This window comes from Bison bison, unplaced genomic scaffold, assembly GCF_000754665.1.
Source record: "Bison bison bison isolate TAMUID 2011002044 unplaced genomic scaffold, Bison_UMD1.0 scf7180017864280, whole genome shotgun sequence".
Lineage (NCBI taxonomy): Eukaryota > Metazoa > Chordata > Mammalia > Artiodactyla > Bovidae > Bison > Bison bison.
In genome coordinates this window covers 4,406,107-4,424,192 of record NW_011494852.1, presented here as the reverse complement: position 1 = coordinate 4,424,192, position 18,086 = coordinate 4,406,107, and the positions used below count along the sequence as shown (strand labels likewise).

General features: G+C 46.2%; 1 protein-coding gene across 1 annotated transcript in view; it reads right to left on the bottom strand.

Annotated features, from left to right (window-relative positions):
* Nucleotides 1-9,694: 9,694 nt before the first annotated feature.
* Nucleotides 9,695-18,086, bottom strand: part of UPK1A (uroplakin 1A) — an 8,645-nt gene continuing 253 nt past the window's right edge. Inside the window, exons 2-8 of the mRNA XM_010849020.1 lie at nucleotides 17,705-17,796; nucleotides 16,023-16,223; nucleotides 13,357-13,431; nucleotides 13,114-13,221; nucleotides 11,785-11,964; nucleotides 10,403-10,486; nucleotides 9,695-10,324 (exon numbers count right to left, since the gene is read on the bottom strand). Coding sequence (XP_010847322.1) covers nucleotides 10,280-10,324; nucleotides 10,403-10,486; nucleotides 11,785-11,964; nucleotides 13,114-13,221; nucleotides 13,357-13,431; nucleotides 16,023-16,223; nucleotides 17,705-17,788 — 777 coding nt within the window. The 5' untranslated portion in view covers nucleotides 17,789-17,796 and the 3' untranslated portion in view covers nucleotides 9,695-10,279. The remainder of the gene's footprint in view (nucleotides 10,325-10,402; nucleotides 10,487-11,784; nucleotides 11,965-13,113; nucleotides 13,222-13,356; nucleotides 13,432-16,022; nucleotides 16,224-17,704; nucleotides 17,797-18,086) is intronic.

The following is an 18,086-nucleotide window of genomic DNA, read 5'->3' as shown; positions in this document are numbered from 1 at the left end:
GAAAAGCAGAGACATTACTTTGCCAACAAAGGTCCGTCTAGTCAAGGCTATGGTTTTTCCAGTGGTCATGTATGGATGTGAGAGTTGGACTGTGAAGAAGGCTGAGCACTGAAGAATGGATGCTTTTGAACTGTGGTGTTGGATAAGACTCTTGAGAGTCCCTTGGACTGCAAGGAGATCCAACCAGTCCATTCTGAAGGAGATCAGCCCTGGGATTTCTTTGGAGGGAATGATGCTAAAGCTGAAACTCCAGTACTTTGGCCACCTCATGTGAAGAGTTGATTCATTGGAAAAGACTCTGATGCTGGGAGGGATTGGGGGCAGGAGGAGAAGAGGACTACAGAGGATGAGATGGCTGGATGGCATCACTGACTCGATGGACGTGAGTCTGAGTGAACTCTGGGAGTTGGTGATGGACAGGGAGGCCTGGGGTGCTGCGATTCATGGGGTCACAAAGAGTCGGACACGACTGAGCGACTGAACTGAACTGAACTGAAAGTGAATGAGCACACACTCATACCACGCAGTCGGTCAAAAAATTAAAAACAAAAAAATCTAGCAGAGATTGGTTCATGAGGTTGAAGGAAAGAAGCTGTCTTCGTAACAGAAGAGTACAAAGTGAAGAAGCAAGTGCTGATGTAGAAGCTGCAGCAAGTTATCCAGAAGATCTAGCTAAGATAATTAACAAAGGTGGCTATGCTAAACAACAGATTTTCAGTATAGATGAAACAGCCTTCTGTTGGAAGAAGATGCCATCTAGGACTTGCATAGCTACAGAGAAGAAAATGTCTGGCTTCAAAGGACAGGCTGTGTCTCTTGTTGGGGCTAATGCAGCTGGTGATTTTATGTTGAAGCCAGTGCTCATTTGCCATTGTGAAAAGACTAGGTCCCTTAACAATTACACTAAATCTATGCAGCCTGTGCTCTGTAAATGGAACAACAAAGCCTGGATGGCAGCACATCTGTTTACATGGTTTACTGAATATTTTAAGCCCACTGTTGAGACCTCCTCTTTCAGACAAAAAAGATTCCTTTCAAAATATTACTGCTCATTGATAATGCATCTGGTCATCCAAGAGCTCCAGTGGAGATATACACTGAGATTAATATTGTTTTCTGCCTGCTAATACAACATCCACTCTGCAGCCCAGAAACCAAGTAACATTTTGATTTTCTTAAAATGTATTTAAGAAATACATTTTCTAAGGCTATGCTTCCATATATATGATTCTTCTGATAGAGATGGGCAAAGTAAATTGAGAACCTTCTGGAAGGGATTCACCATTCTGGATGCCATTAAGAACAGTGTGATTTATGGGATGAAATAAAACATCAATATTTAAAAAGTTTTGAAGAAGTTGATTCCAACCCCTTGAGGCATTCAAGACTTCACTGGAGGAAGTAGCTGCAGATGTGGTGGAAATAGCAGGAGTTCTAGAATTAGAAGTGCAGCCTGAAGATGTGACTGTATTGCAGCAATCTCATGATAACCTTTTCACAGATGAGGAGTTGCTTCTTCTGGATGAATGAAGAAAGTGTTTCTTGAGATGGAATCTGCCTCTGGTGAAGATGTTGTGAAGACTGTTGAAATGACAACGGAAGATTTAGAATGTTACATAAACCTAGTTGATAAAGCATCAGCAGAGTTTGAGAGGACTGACTCCCATTTTGAAAGGGATAAAACGCTGTTAAACAGTACTGTATGCTATATAGAAATTGTTCATGAAATGAAGAGCCAATTGATGTAGCAAATTTCATTATATTTTAATTATTTGCCACAGTCACTCCAACCTTCAGCAACTATCACTCTGATCAATCAGCAGCCATTAACATCAAGGCAATATCCACCAGCAAAAAGATTACAATTCACAGAAAGTTCAAGTGATGGTTAGCATATTTTTTAGCAATAAAGTATTTTTAAATTAAGTTTTATACATAATACTATTGTACACTTAATAGATGACAGTGTAGTGTAAATGTAACTTTTAGAAATACTTGGAAAACAAAATATTCTGGTGACATCCTTTATTATAATATTCACTTTATTGCAGTCATCTGGAACTGAACCTGCAATATTGCTGAAGCATGCTTGTATTTTAGAGGAATGTTTTCAGAAGATTAAAATTGATTGGGGTTTTATCACTCACTTGGCTTGATGATTACTAAGGTAATCATTATAAATATAAGTATCTATGATCAAAATAGGGCATTTACCCATAAAATATTTTGATAGTTAAATAAAAAGCATATTATGTGTCTCATGGTATCTGTTAACCTCATTTCTTCCTGGTCAGAAAATTTGCCTTTACTGAGTTAAAGGTTTGGTGCCATGGCATGGAAATGTACTCATCTATTTTGACTTGAAGAAGGTTAGGTAAGTCTAATAAAGAACAGAACTTGTGTCTTGCAAGCCTCCAACAAGTGTCAGTGATCGCACCTGTTATTTCTAGACCAGTCCTCTGTAAGTCCTGATGGTATCTCAGTTGACATCAGGCAGGGATGTGATCAGTAGATGTAATGCTTGGACTAACAAGTAGATCTTCTGTGTAATAAAACTTTGCTATAATTGCTTATTAGTTCCATGGTTATTTTTTGGTCCATTCTTTTATATTTTTTACATAGATACTTAATGTCATCTGCACACAAAGACAATTTTATTTCTTCTTTTTCAATCTCTGTACATTTTATTTACTTTTCTTGTCTTAATGCATTAGCTAGGACTTCTGGCAGGATTTTGAGATGAGCGATGAGACGAGACATCCTTGGCAATTTGACCTTAGGTAATCTGACTACTAGGGACCTTCTTTTAATTATGTATCCAACAGTACTGAAGTAGAACTACAAAAAGACCACTTTCTTAACTTTTTAACTTTTATATTTCCTTTCCAATCCAGTGCCCATGGCATCTGAGGAGGCAATCTGAGAAGTATATAAGGGAAACTTGATGTCTTGAATAGATCTCCTGCTTGGGTTTTGAAACATGAATTCAGGCAAAAAAATCATCTCCTTAATCTTCTGTGATATCTGAAATTCAGAAAAAGGCACTTATTTATAGAACAACTCTTTGGTTACTGGAAGAGTGGCCCAAGGCATAGACTACTGTTGGCATTAACCATTTCCCATCTTGCTTCTGTCTGGGAACTGTTGGCTGTTTGAGGAGAACACAGCTGTGAAACACTCTCAACTAAAGGCATTTGACTACTTCTGCCAGGGACTGCTGGCATGTTTTTTTCATCCTGGTACATTTTTAAAATAGCCTCCATAACTCCCCTCCCTTCTGCACACCTCCCACACTAAATCTGGCCTTAGCCATTGACTTGTTTTGAACAATGGGATAATAACACATTTGGCAAAAGCAGAGACTTGAAAACTGAGTACACGTTTTGGGATTTCTCTTTCTGCTCTTGGGAAACCTGCAAATGCTGCCATGTGAATAAGCTTGGGCTGGCCTTCTTTAGACACATGGCCCAGTGAGAGTCCTCATCCCAGCCACTTATACGAACTTCTAGCCTGCCACATATGTGAGGGAGGCCACTCTAGACCAGTCAGCCCCCAGCCACCCCATTAGCTGACAAATTGCATGGGTAAGCCCAGGTGAGAAAAATGGAAGAACTGCCTGGATGACTATTGTTGTTATTCAGTCACTAAGTCATGTCTGACTCTTTGCAACCGCATGGACTGCAGCACACCAGGCTTCCCTGTCCTTCACTATCTCCCAGAGTTTGCTCAAACTCATGTCTGTTGAATCGATGATGCCATCCAACCATCTCATCCTTCTCTTCCTGCCTTCAATCTTTCCCAGCATCAGAGTCTTATCCAATGAGTCAACTCTTTGCATCAGTGGGACAAAGTATTGGAGCTTCAGTTCAGCTTCAGCATCAGTCCTTCCAATAAATATTCAGCGTTGAGCTCAGCCCAAATGGTCCCACAGAATCAGGAGCTAAAAAAATCATTATTTTAAGCCACGGTGTTTTGGTGTAAGTTAACAAAAATTAACTTATATACCCTGGATCAGAGTGGTTTCTAGGCAACCAATATCACTTGCTTTGGCTCTGGGTATAGATCTTGAAAGTTGAAAAATCCCTTCAGTTTCTGCACTTGTCTAATCAACTTTCTGACTATGTTTTTATGAGATGAATTTTAATGCCAGGGATCAAATGCCAGGATCTTTTGATCATTTTTTCCAGCAGGAGTGGAATTGGTTCTTCAAAATGACCATTTTCTCTATTTTGCATCTTTCTACTTCTATTTGCAGACTATCTGAAAAAAATGAAAAATCATGATTCTATTTCATGTTTTCAATAGGTTTCTTACTTGGGTTAAGTGGTGCATTCCTAGCTGGGTTCAGGAAACGTGGAGAAGAGCCACAGGACCTGCTGGTTGGTCACAGCTCAGCAGTAACAAGAAGGAACCACTGGAATCTGGAGAGAAGCTTCGAACTTCTGCTGTGTCCCTCCAGCACCCTCTACTGATAAGACCTAACCTTGTGCCAAACGATACATTTTAGAATTCTGCAGCATAGCCATGATGTTTTTCAAAACCAAGAAATTAACACTAGTATGGGACCGAGTGACTGGGGAAGAAAAAAAAAAAAGACCATTAACTAAACTCCAGACTTTATTTGGACTGCTCTAGTTTTTTCACTAATGTCTTTTTAGGATTCAATCTAGGATGCGAGCTAAGTCACTTCAGTCACGTCTGATTCCTTGCAACTCCATGGACTGTAGCCCATCAGGTTCCTCTGTCTATGGGATTCTCCAGGCAAAAATCCTGGAGTGGGTTTCAATGCCCTCCTTATAGACTGTTCATAGAGAAAAATGCAAATTGCAAAACTGAATTAATGCTAAATACAATGCAATCTAGGATACCACATTTCATTTAGCATTAACTCAGCTTTTCACTTTGCATTTTTCTCAGTGAACAATCTATCTTGGAGATGATTTAATATAGCAAAAATAAATGGAGCTCCCTTTAAACTTAGCCGCATACTATTCTATGGTGTAAAAAAATGAATTGTATCACTAGTTCTCTTCAGTTACTGCGTTTGTTACCCTTGTATGTGGGTTTTTTTTAACACACTTGAGAGTGTATATGCAAGATAGATTCCCAGAGGTGGAATCAGGTGGGTCAAAGGGGTGTGAGTTTTATATTTTAGTGAATAAATCAACTTGTTCTCATGGAAGGAATGTAAGCTTGAGTGCTATATAACATTGGTTTATCCTTTCCATTCTATGATCTCCAGTGGTGAAAGAGAGGTTGGCTCCACGAGACGGAAGGGAGAGGTGAGCTTGGGGAGGAAGAAAGGAGACAAGCCACAAGGGCCCCTCAACGCCAGGCCGAGGAGCTGGACTCTGTGCTGAGGGCACTGGGGAGCCATAGCAGGTTAGAGGTCGGATTCAGCTCTAGACAGATGTGATCCTGCAGAGGTGCAGTAGGAACAGCCATCAAATGGCTGCCTCTCTCTTGGGTGGTCCTGGGAGCCTCATCCCTTTGCTCCTTTCTCACCCTCAGGAGTGGGCCTCTGAGTGGTAGGGCCGGGGCAGACAAACCCGTCCTGCCAGATGAGGCCTACCTTGGCCAGGTTACACTGCTGCCATTCCGGCTGAGCAGAAATGTGACCCGATGAAGCCAGAAAAAGGAGTGGCTGATGTGGGGCAGAGGTGGAGGTCCACCTACCCACGGCCCAGAGGCCAGCTTGACTCCAAACCCCAGCGTCTGACAAAGCCTGACCTTGTCTTAACTGTTCAGATAAAGTTTGACAATGTTTAGCAAAATAATTCTTTTCGCAATACACATCTCATGTCCAACAGTGAAGTTTTTATTAATATTTCTATTTTCTTCTTTAAAAAAATCTATCAATCATTATCTATTCAGCCATCCAGCCGAATGATGAATGATGAATATCATTCATCTATTTTATTTATACAGGTTACTACCAGAAATGAGAGAAACGAGAACAGCTTGTTTGCAGTTGTCTGCAGTGGGGGTTAGGGGCGGGAAGGGGCTGGTGTCTGGTTTTCCCAGCTCTGGTCTTCCTGGGACTGCCTAGTGGTGAGCTTCCTTTAAGTTTCCTTTGCCAGTCACTTATTTGGATCTTACTGGAAACAGAAAGGCCTATAGAGGGACCCCCTCCCCCATTGCTTCTACTTCACCAACTGCCTGTCAGAAATTGGTTCACATCACATTTAAGCAGGCAAATTTAAGTGCCACTGTTAAATTGCAATGGCCAATGTGAGACCGATGTCCAGCAGGAGTATTTGTCTTCTGGAAGCTGTGGTTGTGTGATTGGAGCTAGCACTGAGTAGGAGTGTTAAGAAAATTCAGCTGAATAAATCTGAAGATCTAACTGGCTTAATGCAACGGGTCATGATTTAGACAGCATCCCATCTAGCAAGTAGAAAGGAACTCTTTTAATAGTTATTTTTATGGAGGACAAAAGCAAGAGTTTTCATAAAAATTTTTGGAAAATACCAAAATGCCCAAGAAATGAAACAAACCCCCCCTTCAAGGGTCTCCTCTTCCTTGATAACCACGGTTAAACTTTAGGATTTTACAAAGGTTTTTTTACAGTGTTTTACAGTTTTAAGGCAAACAACACACATATTTATATTTTTATCAGCCTTACCCAGCAGTTTATTTCTGTATTTGATTCTGATTATACAGGATTGAGAAAATTCCTGATCCATAATAAAGAGGTCTATGGATTCCTGAGCTCTTAGAATATAATGAACCCTATGCCATGAAGTAGGGGCTGCAGGAACCCCATTTTTCTTTGTACTTTTCTTTTTTTGGCCATACCCTGCCACATGCACTATCTTAGTTCCCCGACCAGGTATCAAACCCACGCCCCCTAGTGGAAGTGTGGAGTCCCAACCACTGGACCACCAGGGAAGTTCCAAGAACCCAATTTTAGAGAGGTGGGTACATGGAGGCTCAGGGCTTCCCTGGTGGCTCAGTAGTAAAGGATCTGCCTTCAATGCAGGAGACCCAGGTTTGATCCCTGGATCAGGGCAGATCCCCTGGAGAAGGAAATGGCAACCCACTCCAGTATTTTTTGCCTGGGAAATCCCACAAAGGAGCCTGGTTGGCTCTAGTCCATGGGGTTGCAAAGTCGGACACGACTTAGCGACTAAATGGCAACAGGGAGGCTCAGAGTGTGGTGGTGGAGGGTGAGAACTCAGTACTGCCTCTTTTCCTTTCCCAGAGAATCTGAGTCACTGACTAGGTCACTGTGAACTTCCACCTGAGAATACATCTGATTTTAAAAGTAGATTGTGACAAATACCCTCTTTTCCTTGACATGTTTACAACGTGGTCAAATATGTGCTCAAGGATGGAGGAGAAGTTTCATTCCTGGGCCTGCAGAAAAGCCTGTTAAGCCAGTTAATCTGGAGGTATGCTTATGTGTTAAAATACGGTACATATAACATCTACATCTACCTGGTGTTTAAAAAAAATTCTGTCTCGAAAAGCAAAGTTGTACATTGCTGAGTATTTCAGAAATCCCTTTATTAGATTTTGTTTTTGGAAAGTAACACATTATCTTTACAAAGCATTTTTTCCCAAACATCATAAAGATATATATGGTATGGAAATTCCTCCTCCTCTTGGCCCTCCATCCCAACTGTTTTTCAAAAAAAACTTTATGAGAAATATGTATATATCATTTTTATAAAAAAGAAATCACTTATGTATGTGGTTCTGCTCCTTGCCTTGTTTACTTACAGCAGAGTATGATGATCTGTGACATATCTGTATTCTAGAAAACACAGTCACAGTTTCAAAAAAAGAAGTGAATTCACATAAGCTGACATGAAAAGATGACCAAAATATATACTTAAGTGAAGGAAACAAGTTGTAATACATATTTCGAGCATGTTTCTATTTTTTTATATTTACTTATTTATTCTTGGTGGCATCAGGTCTTACCTGCAGCACGTGGTATCTTTCATAGTGATGGGCAGGCTTCTCTCTAACTGTGGTATGGGCTTAGTTGCTCTGTGGCATGTGGGATCCTCATTCCCTGACCAGGGATTGAACCCACATCCCCTGCATTGGAAGGCAGATTCTTGACCACTGGACCATTAAGGAATCTAATCCAAAGCATGATTCTATCAAACATGTGTATATATGTGCTTATATAAGCATATATCAATACATTGATAAAAATGTTTGAAAAGCCAAAGAGGACATTGATCATGTATTAATAGCATTACCTACAGGGTTGGAGAAGATCTGTTTCCCATTTGTAAATTTTTATAATTTTTTAAATGGAAGCATTATAAATTATTTTTGCTTTCTAAAAAGTATTTCCCATATTCCTTTAAACATTATTTTAAAACCTTGATCTCTTTCTTTAAAAAGAAAAGACCTACCCTACATAGAGATCTACAGGAATAAAAACACTGTACGTGCTTTGCCAGTATTTCTACTTGCATTCCTTGGAGATTTTTTTCATGTTAAAACATTATTCTTTAGTATTGTTTGTGGTACTCTAGAGTACAGACATAACATAGCTAATTTAACCAGTCCACCACTGATGTTCATTTGTTACATAATGAACACCCTTATATATGCTTTCCAATTATTTATACCATTATGACATCTTTTTATAGATGTCACATAGATTTACCTTCTTTATGACAGCCACGGAGAATCCCAGTCAAGGATATAACATGAGTTGTACAACCCACCCTCTGCTGATGGATGTTCTGTTGTTTCCAATTTTTCACTGTAATAGATTTGACCATTAAAGTATGTTTTCAAAAGCTGACATCTGATTCCAGCATTTGCAGGCCATTTGCAGACCAGTGGAGGAAATGAGGACCCTGACAAACCTCACTTAATGGGTAAGGACGAGTTCTCCCCATACGGCCTAACCACTGTCAAGTGGCCAGAGCATGGGCCTGCTTCAGACAGAACAAAAGAACAATGATGAGATTCTTAAACTGTTTGCTCTCATGCACCCCTTAGAGAACTTACTGGAAGCTTTAGTCCCTAGTAGGAGGATATCTGGGGCTTCCCAGGTGGCTCAGTGGTAAAGAATATTCCTGCCAATGCAGGAGACACAGGTTCAATCTCTGTATCAGGGAAGATCCCCTGGAGATGGAAATGGCAACCCACTCAAGTATTCTTGCCTGGGAAATTCCACGAACAGAGAAGCCTGCTGGGCTACAGTCCATGGGGTTGCAAAGAGTTGGACAGGACTTGGCGACCAGATAACGACAATAAAGGAGGATGTCTGTCACCTGTACTGGCCCAGCAGCCTTGCACTTTGATTTTCTTTTGATAACCAGTCCCCTTCCTAACACCACCCCCTGGATGCATCTTTAGCAGGAATGTTAATCCACATTGGTTTCCCTTCCCAGACTGAAGAGTGGGGCTAAAACCTAAGCCAAAACAGTGAGATTTAATTCCTGACCTTGGTGAAAGCTTTTGGGAAAGAGGCCTTTTCTCACTGCCGTGTTGCTTAGCTATAAGGATGCCAGTCTGGTGTTACCAGAGAAATCCTGCCAGAGAATGAAGCAGGTTTCCTGGAAACCTAGATTGAGCCCCTGGATCCAGACATGCCTGAAGCCAGCACTACCGACTTGGTTACATGAGCCTGTACATTCCATTTTATGTTTCAGTCAGTGCTGGTTGGGTTTCTGCTACTTCCTCTGGGATAGTTCTTATTCATTTACCTTGGCCTTAGAAGAAAACAAACGAACTCATTCAAGTAGTATTTATTGAATATCCGTGCTCAGCCCCATGCCAGGCGATGCAGGGGATGTTAAAGTGACCATAACAGAACTTGTCCCTCTCCTCATGGCAATCCCAGTTCTACCAGAATTTAAACAGACAATCACAAACTATTCAGTGATGATGATGACATCCACCATGGAGGAGGAGCTCTGGGAACTATAAGAAAGGCATCTGTGAATGGGGTGGTGAGATCAGGAAAGGGCCCCCCGAGGACAGGACTTGAAGTTGACCCTGAAAGATGGGCCAAGAATCAGTCTAGTGAAAGGAGGTTAAGGACTAACGGTCTGTACACACATGCTACACACCCCTTAGAGAATTTGCTGGAAGCTTAGTCCTTAGTAGGAGGATGTCCAGGGGTTTTAGGGCACCCCAACTCTCAGCAGGGCTCAGAAACCTGGTAAAACATCTTTGGAGTAGAGGGAGGACTGGGCCAGGGAGGTGGGACAGGGAGAGGCGAGTCGGCCATCTCAGCCAGAGGAAGCCAGAGCAGGAGGAGGAGGAAGCCAGGTGTGCACGTGGCCTTCACTTCTCGTTCTCACAACGTGGTGTAGAAATACATGGCTATCAGCATCACGGGGAGCTGAAGAGGAGGCGTCAGGTGAGGGACACTCCAGCCTCACACCCCCATCCCACCCAGCTCAAAGGCTCCGCCTCTCACCGTCCACATCAGGATGGCAAACCCAAACCACGAGATGCCCCACGTGTAGCTGTCGATGGCGTGGCCAATATGTTCAAAGCAGCCCTGGGCAAGTGGAAAGTGGGAGTGTGAGATAATGCCCAGGGAGGCTGGCTGCTGAAAGCAAGAGTCACTGGGCACCCTTGGGAGAGTCACTTCCTGCTTCCAGTCGTGCTTTTCTTTCCTGTGCGATCACCAAGGGTGGGGGTTTCTCACCCTGGGGATCACAGCAGTGTCTCCCTCCCAGGATGATTTCGGGGAGTCAGGGCTGTGACGATAACCCAGACTGCACAGGCAGGTGCTGCCTCCGATGGTGCAGTCTGAGGGCGATTCTGTCTGGAGCCGGCTTTCCATGCTGCCCCCAAGTTCCAAAGGTTTGAAATTTAACTTTAGGATCAGACCAGTTCTAATAGCTTCTCGTTTAGAGGTGAGGCTGAGCAGGGCCAGAGCCCCACACCACTTGCCTTCATGTAGATCCCCTGCTCCATCTGCCTTAAAGGTTCAGGATGTGTGCCCTGGAGTCAGCAGGACAGAGCTGAGGGCCAGCTCTGTCGTTTGTTGGCTATGGGGCCTAGCTACGATTCTGACCCTCTGAGCCTCAGTTTTCCCATCAGGGAAATAGCAATATTGACAGCACTACCGTCCAAAAAGTAGCTGTGATGATTCCGTGAGATGAGGCGTGTAAGTGCTCTGCACAGAGCCAAGGCTCAAGGAACAGCTATCTGACTCTAGAGGGGTGATGGCTTGCATCAGGCTCCTCTCTCCATGATACTTGATCTAAGACATGGTGCTGAAGGGCGCCCCTAGCCCACTGGGACTGGTTCCCCTCCTCTGGCTTCTCTCTTTGCCTCTGAACTCCCCTTGCAGGAGTTAAAGCACCTGGTTGGGGCCTCACTGCCTGAAATCACATCCCAGCTCCATCCCTCACTAGCAAGATTCATCATCTGTAAAATGAAAACATTACAACCTTACCTCATTAGGCTGCCGTGAGAAGGAAATAAGTAAAAAAGGAAAATGTAAAGCATCTAGAAGGATGCCTGCTACAAAGTAAAGGCTCAAGAAATGTTAATGGTTATTGGTGGTGTGCTGCCGGTATTGTTCTTGTTGCTCTGATCCCCAGACAACCTGAGAAAAGTTTCAGGTGTCGCCAGGTCTGGATCAGACCAAACCTGCGGTATGCATCCCGCTGACCTGCACAGGGAGGTGGCGGGTCGGTGGGGGAGGTGGAGGGTGGACAGATGGAAGATTGGAAAAGTCAGATGGGGGTTGGGGAGGAGATGACAGACAGACAGTGGGAGGGAGAAAGAGACAGAAGAACCAGAGAGGGCCAGACAGACGGAAAGACACAGCAGGAGGAGACACACCTTGGTGAACAGGTAGTCCAGGTGGCCCAGGCGGCAGCCTTCTTCATTGACTGGGATGAAGTTGCCGGTCCGTCGACAGCATAGCGGGGGCCAGGGGAACACCACCTCTGGGGTGGTGGCCCGGAAGGCAGATGTGAAGTTCACCCAGTCCATGGGGCCTGACGTGCCACAGCACTCTTGCTGGAGGGAGAGGCTGGGGTCAGGCGGGCTCCAACTCAGACGCTCCCCTGCGTCTCACAGCGAGGAAGGCCGAGGTGGGCCTGCACTCCACTGTCTGTGTGTGAGCAAGGAGCAGGCAATACTTGTCCCAGCACCCTGAGGCTGATGGGGGATTTGGATCAAACCCACATTCATGGTTTATTTTTTAAATTTTTTGAAAAAAAAAATTCATTGGAAAAAAAATTTTTTTTGTAAATTACCCATCAACACAAAGAGTTAAACGACACCAAAGGGCCGATTTCTGGCTTCTCCTGGCCCTTGTGGGTGTTTAATTTGTGGCTTCCAAATGATGAAAACATAGGCCCCTTCAAACGTGGGCTCCAGTCCTGGCTAGGTTAAAGCAAATGGGGACCTCAGTTTCTGAGGGGTCCTCAACATTCTCCCTTTGTGCTCCTATATCACACTGAGTTTAATTAACGTGTGTTTTTTAGAACCTGGCAGCCCGGGTTTGAGTCCGTCTGGTTCTGTGACCGACCAGCCATGTGACCTCCTGCCTCCCTTTCCTCATCGCTAAGAGCTGATCTCTGTTATGGGGTGGCTGTGAGGATTAAAGAAGCTTGAAAGTGCTTTTGAACAGTGCTAAACAAAAGATTCTCCAGGCAAGAACACTGGAGTGGGTTGCCATTTCCTTCTCCAATGCATGAAAGTGAAAAGTAAAAGTGAAGTTGCTCAGTCGTGTCTGACTCTTCGAGACCCCATGGACTGCAGCCTACCAGGCTCCTCCATCCATGGGATTTTCCAGGCAAGAGTACTGGAGTGGGGTGCCATTGCCTTCTCCAAAACAAAAGGTAGTGCTGGTTGATCTTTGCTGTTATTATTATGACTATTGTTATTATTAAGATGGTGCATGCGATGGTTCAGAGCAGTGGGTCTGGATCTAGGCTGCCAGGTTTGAGCCCCAACTCTGTCCCTTACCAAACATATGGGCAAGTGCTGTTCTCTCTTTTGAGGTTTTTCATCTGGAAAATGGCAACGACCAGAGTTCCTCCCTCCTAAGAACCACTTGAGTAAATATCATCCACCATTGGGCATCATGGGAGCCCTAACTACCTCTGTGGTCAGAGCCCAAGATCTGCCCCCAACCCCCCAACACTGCAGACCCTCGCCCACCTCAATCATGATGCGATCCCAGAGGCGGGTCAGTTCCCGGCCCTGGTTCGAGTCTGCACTATAGAAGGTCAGCATCTGCTTGGTGATCAGGGATGGGTTGGACACCATCTGCAGAGGGTCAGGAAGAACAGGGTCCAGCCAGGCTGGGTGGGGAGAGAGCTCGACCTCCACTTCTACCAGAGACCCTCACCGAACTCCCCCCACCAGAAGTCACGTCCCTCCCCTGGCCTTCGTCGGACTCACATAGTCTCGGTGGGTGTAGGACGTGATGCAGGAGGCGCACTCAAAGATGTAGATGATGAGCATGAGTATCAGGTACTGCGGAGAGACGGAGGGAGGGATGGAGGGCCAGTGCCATCAGGGCAAAGCCTGTGAGGTCACACGCCTCACGGGATGGGTCCATGGATAGAAATGCAATGTTTTGGTTTTTTTGGCTGAGCCCTGCAGCTTGCAGGATGTTAGTTCCCTGACCAGGGATCAAACCAGGGGCCGGCAGTGAGGGCACCACGTCCTAACCACTGGACTGCCAGGGAATTCTCAGAAATGCAATTGTTTACAAAAGTATAAGACAACGTGAATGGAGGTCTTCCCTGGTGGCTCAGACGGTAAAGAAAATGCCTGTGATGGGGGAGACCTGGGTTCGATCCCTGGGCTGGGAAGATCCCCTGGAGAAGGGCATGGTAACCCGCTTCAGTATTCTCGCCTGGAGAATCCCCATGGACAGAGGAGCCTGGGGGGCTACAGTCCATGGGGGCCCAGAGTTTGACATGACTGACTGACTAAGCATGCACAATATGAATGGAAACATCTACATGGTGGATACATAGGTACTGTCTGTGCAAATCTTTCACCCTTTCTGTATGTTTGAAAATTTGTTATAATAAAATGTTAGGAGGAAATGAAATTTAAAAATTTGTAAGGTATTTCCTGAAGTTAACTATTAGCTTGGATGCAGTCAAATGAATGTCTACTATAGAAAAGAAAAATATAAAGACATTCCTGAGATAACCAGGGACATCTGAACACAGACTAGGTATTGGAAAATAGATAGGAAGGGAGTGGGGTAAATTTACAGGGTGTGCCCACGGTATAGTGGTTGTGCCAAAAAAAACTCCCCCCCCCAAAAAAAACCCCTTTGGTGTTTAATGAAAATTATTTCTCTGACCCTCAGCTGTCCCCTCCCCTTACCCTTAAAGTAACAGAGGGTGGGGTGTGGACCTGCCAACTTCACTGCCCAGACGAGATGCTGTGGCCCAGTACACCTGGCTGCTTTAAAACCGTGTCCTTATCGCTCAGAGAAATGTGCACTCAAGTATTTACAGGGAAGTGACTTGGTGTCTGGAATGCACTTCAAAATACCCCAGGAAAGAAAAATGTGGGCAGGCAGAGGGTGGGGTAGGGGGCATGACGTGTGGATGATATTGTTGAAACCAGGTGATAGGTCCACACGGTTCATAGTGCCATTCACTCCAGTCTGTTTGAAATTTCTCATAATAATTAAAGAAAAATTCTGTGTCTCAATTAATGACAAACTCACAGGGGAGACAGACACAGACTTTTTTTCTTTTACTAGTTGGGTGGACTTCTAGGACTGGAAAATTGTTGTGCCAGAGACCTAAATGCAGGAAAGAAAAGAATAAAAGAAAAGGCCCGGAAAAGAGTTTTCCATGGCTCCATCTTACACATAGTGAAGCCAAAGTCCTGACCAGGCCCACCTCCCCTCTCTCCCCTCATCGCCATGCCCATCCCCCAGTGTTCTCCTCCCCTGTCCGCCCTCAGTTCCTCTCACTACCTCCCCACAACTGGCTCCAGCCCACACATACGTGGTTCACAGCCCCCTTCACTGCACACCCCCCACCAACCTCGCCTCTGCTTCACTTTACCTGCAAGTTCTCCACTCTCCCTTCCGCAGCTCCAGCTCCTCCTTCCCTGGTCACTGCCTCCCCATTACAGTATCTGGCCCCATAGCCAGGGCTTTTGTGGTTTGCTCACTAAATCACCCAGGGCCTAGCACAGGGCTTGGCACATGGTTCTTGCTCAGTACACACTTGTGGATTAGGTAAGTAGCTGCTCCTGGGAGTCCAAGAAGCCCTCAGATGGGGAGGAAGTCCCATGTTGGCTCTGGGTCAGTAGGGCCAAGATTGTAAGTCCTGCTTTCCCTATCATCTGGTCTGTGGGCCTCTTTGAACCTCAGTTTCTTCATCTGGTAAATGGGCAGAGAAGCACTCACTTCTCGGCCGCTGGTTGGCTTGAAGGCGTTCACTTTCTAAACTGCTTAGCCTCATGTCAGGTACGTGGGAGGTACTTGGGGGAATGTGGGTTATTGCTGTGGGCGGAGACTAAGAGCCTAGGCTCAAGCACTAACAGGCTCAGGTTTAAATCCTGGCTCCGCCACTCACTTGCCGTGCCGCCCCAGAGAAGTGGATTCACTTCTCTGAGCCTCAGTAGCAGCTCTGTCAAATGGGCTCATGAGGATGAAGATGGAGATGATTATGGTACCTCATGACGGATGGTGAAGCACAAATGAACTCATCTGTGTAGAACACGGAGCACTCTTGAAATGGTAGCTGTGCTATTGTTATTGTCATTGCTATCAACAGAGCTCACAGGTGCAGACCCTGGAGACCAACTCGCTGAGGTTCCAGTCCCAGTCCTGCTGCTCAAGAGCCATCTTCCTGTGCAGCGCCTTCTTCCTTGCCTCCCGTGGGCCCTAGTTTTCCCAGTAAGACGAGAGTCACAGCTGAGCCTAGGTTATCCGCTTATGGACAGAGGAGATGACGTGATTGCCAGGAGGCCCCAGTGCCATGCCACGGGGAGGGCACACTAGGGGCTTCTGTGCAGTTGGTATTATGACTGTGAGGATGACCTCTATGGCCAGCCATGCCCATCCCTTCCTCCCGGGGCCTCACCGTGAGGATCATGGAGCGGCGGCGGCAGAGTGCTGCGCCCACACCAAAGCTGGCCACCACGAAGAAGGAGAAGCCGCAGAAGATGGCGATCCAGGCGCCGGCGAAGACGTCATCCTTGCCCGAGACGCCCATCAGCGGGTACATGCGGTACTGGTCAGCGGTCACCCATACCGTTTCAGCAAATAGGGCCAGGCCTGACAGCTGGACAGAACGGCCGGTCAGCAGGGGCTGGGCCGGCGCAGGTGGCTCCCCCGCGTGAGTCTCTGTGAGCAAGCGCCTTCCCCACTCTGAGCCTCTGCTGCCCTCTTGGAAAGTAGTAAGAGTGACAAAGACGTCCCCTTCCACGAGCAGGGATGAAGCTGGGCAGGGGACCGAGAAGGGAGGGAGGGCCCAGCCAGGCCCCTGAACCCCACCTCCACCCCAGCTGCTGAAGACTTCAAGGATACGAGGAGACACTACGAGCTAAGCCTGGAGCTCATGACTGGCCTCAAGGAGATGCTGGGTCTCCTGGAGAGAGTTGCTAGTCCCTGAGGAGAGGAGCCTGGCTGTGGCCAGAACAAATGACAAAGGCATCTACCCTTCGGTCCAGCCGTTCCACTAACAGGAATTGATCCTCCGGATATACCTGCCCATGCAGGAAAATCACACACCCACCAGGTTATTCCCTGCTGCACTGTAGGGAATAAAGGAGCCAGGTTGCCACACAACGGAGGGCTCTGCAGTTGTGGGAAGGGGTGGGGAGGCTGGCGGAGGCCTGGTGTGGAGGGGCCTACACACAATGGGAGCAGGAGGATGGGGGAGGCACAGGCCAGGATGCGGAATGAGCAAGAAAAGGGAGAAAACAGGTACTAGTTCCTATCTGCTTGTATCTGCTTCAAGAAATATTGGAGAAAATAAAAATCTGGTTACCTCTTGGGATGGGGAATCAGGCAAGAGGAAGACTGCCCGGTGGTACCTTTGCCAACAATCAGACCAAGGTTCAGAGCATTTACTGTGTGCACTGGTCCCCAAAACTGCTTCCCACGTGATAATCATCATCGTCACCAGCTGTCCTGTACTATCGTTGCGATGGCCCGTACTGATAGCAACATGTGTGCCAGGCTCTGGCCTAAGCACAGCTCCAGTAACTCACTTGATCCTCTCAGCATTCCTATTTTATCTCCATCTTACAGATGAGAACACTGAGGCCTGGAGAGATTATATCACTGGCCCCAGGTCCCAGAGTAGAAGGTGATAAAGCTGAGGTTTGAACCCAGGCTGTCCGGCTCCACATGCAGGTATTAGATAACTTAAAGACATTGCCATTACTCATTGCTATGGGCCTCCTGCGCACCCAGCAGGCGCTTTATGTCCATAATCATGTTAATGATGACAGCTGGCACTTGTCAAGCACTTTTTCTGATCTGAGGACCATTAATCTGAGGATTAATCCACTTGACAGTGCCCACAGTGAAGACATAATCTATAGATGGGGAAGTAGGCACAGAGAAGTCAAGTTGTTTGCTCAAGTTCACACAGCTGGGGAGAGGCAGAGCTGGGAATCAAATTAGGACCGTTCAGACTTGAGAAGCCAGGCGACGTGGGCCATTAAGTGGGTCCTGGGCTCTCAGCCACCCCACGCCCAGGCTCAGGACGATTCCCTCCTCCTCACCTGCCCCCTGGGCTCCCAGTGAATGTCTCACCAGAATAATGATGTTGCCCACGACCAGCAGACCCACCACAACTGGAGACCCCTTCTCTGTCGTTGCTGCTGCTGCAGAAGCCATAGTCCTGCCTGGGACACATGAGACCAGGTAGAGGCTGGGAGAGGAGGGCGGGCCTTGCTGGACACGACCCACTGCCCCCATTCCACACCCCAGCTGCCAGGTTCTGCTCCCACCTCGCTGCTGGGCCCAGGCTGGTCTCCAGTGTGCCCACAACCCTGGCAGTGGGCCATTTTACAGAAGAGGAGGGACTTCCTTGGCAACCCAGTGGTTAGGATTCTGTGCCCCCACTACAGCGGATGTGGGTTCAATCCCTGGTTGGGGATCTAAGATTCTGCAAGCCATGGAGCATGCCCCACCC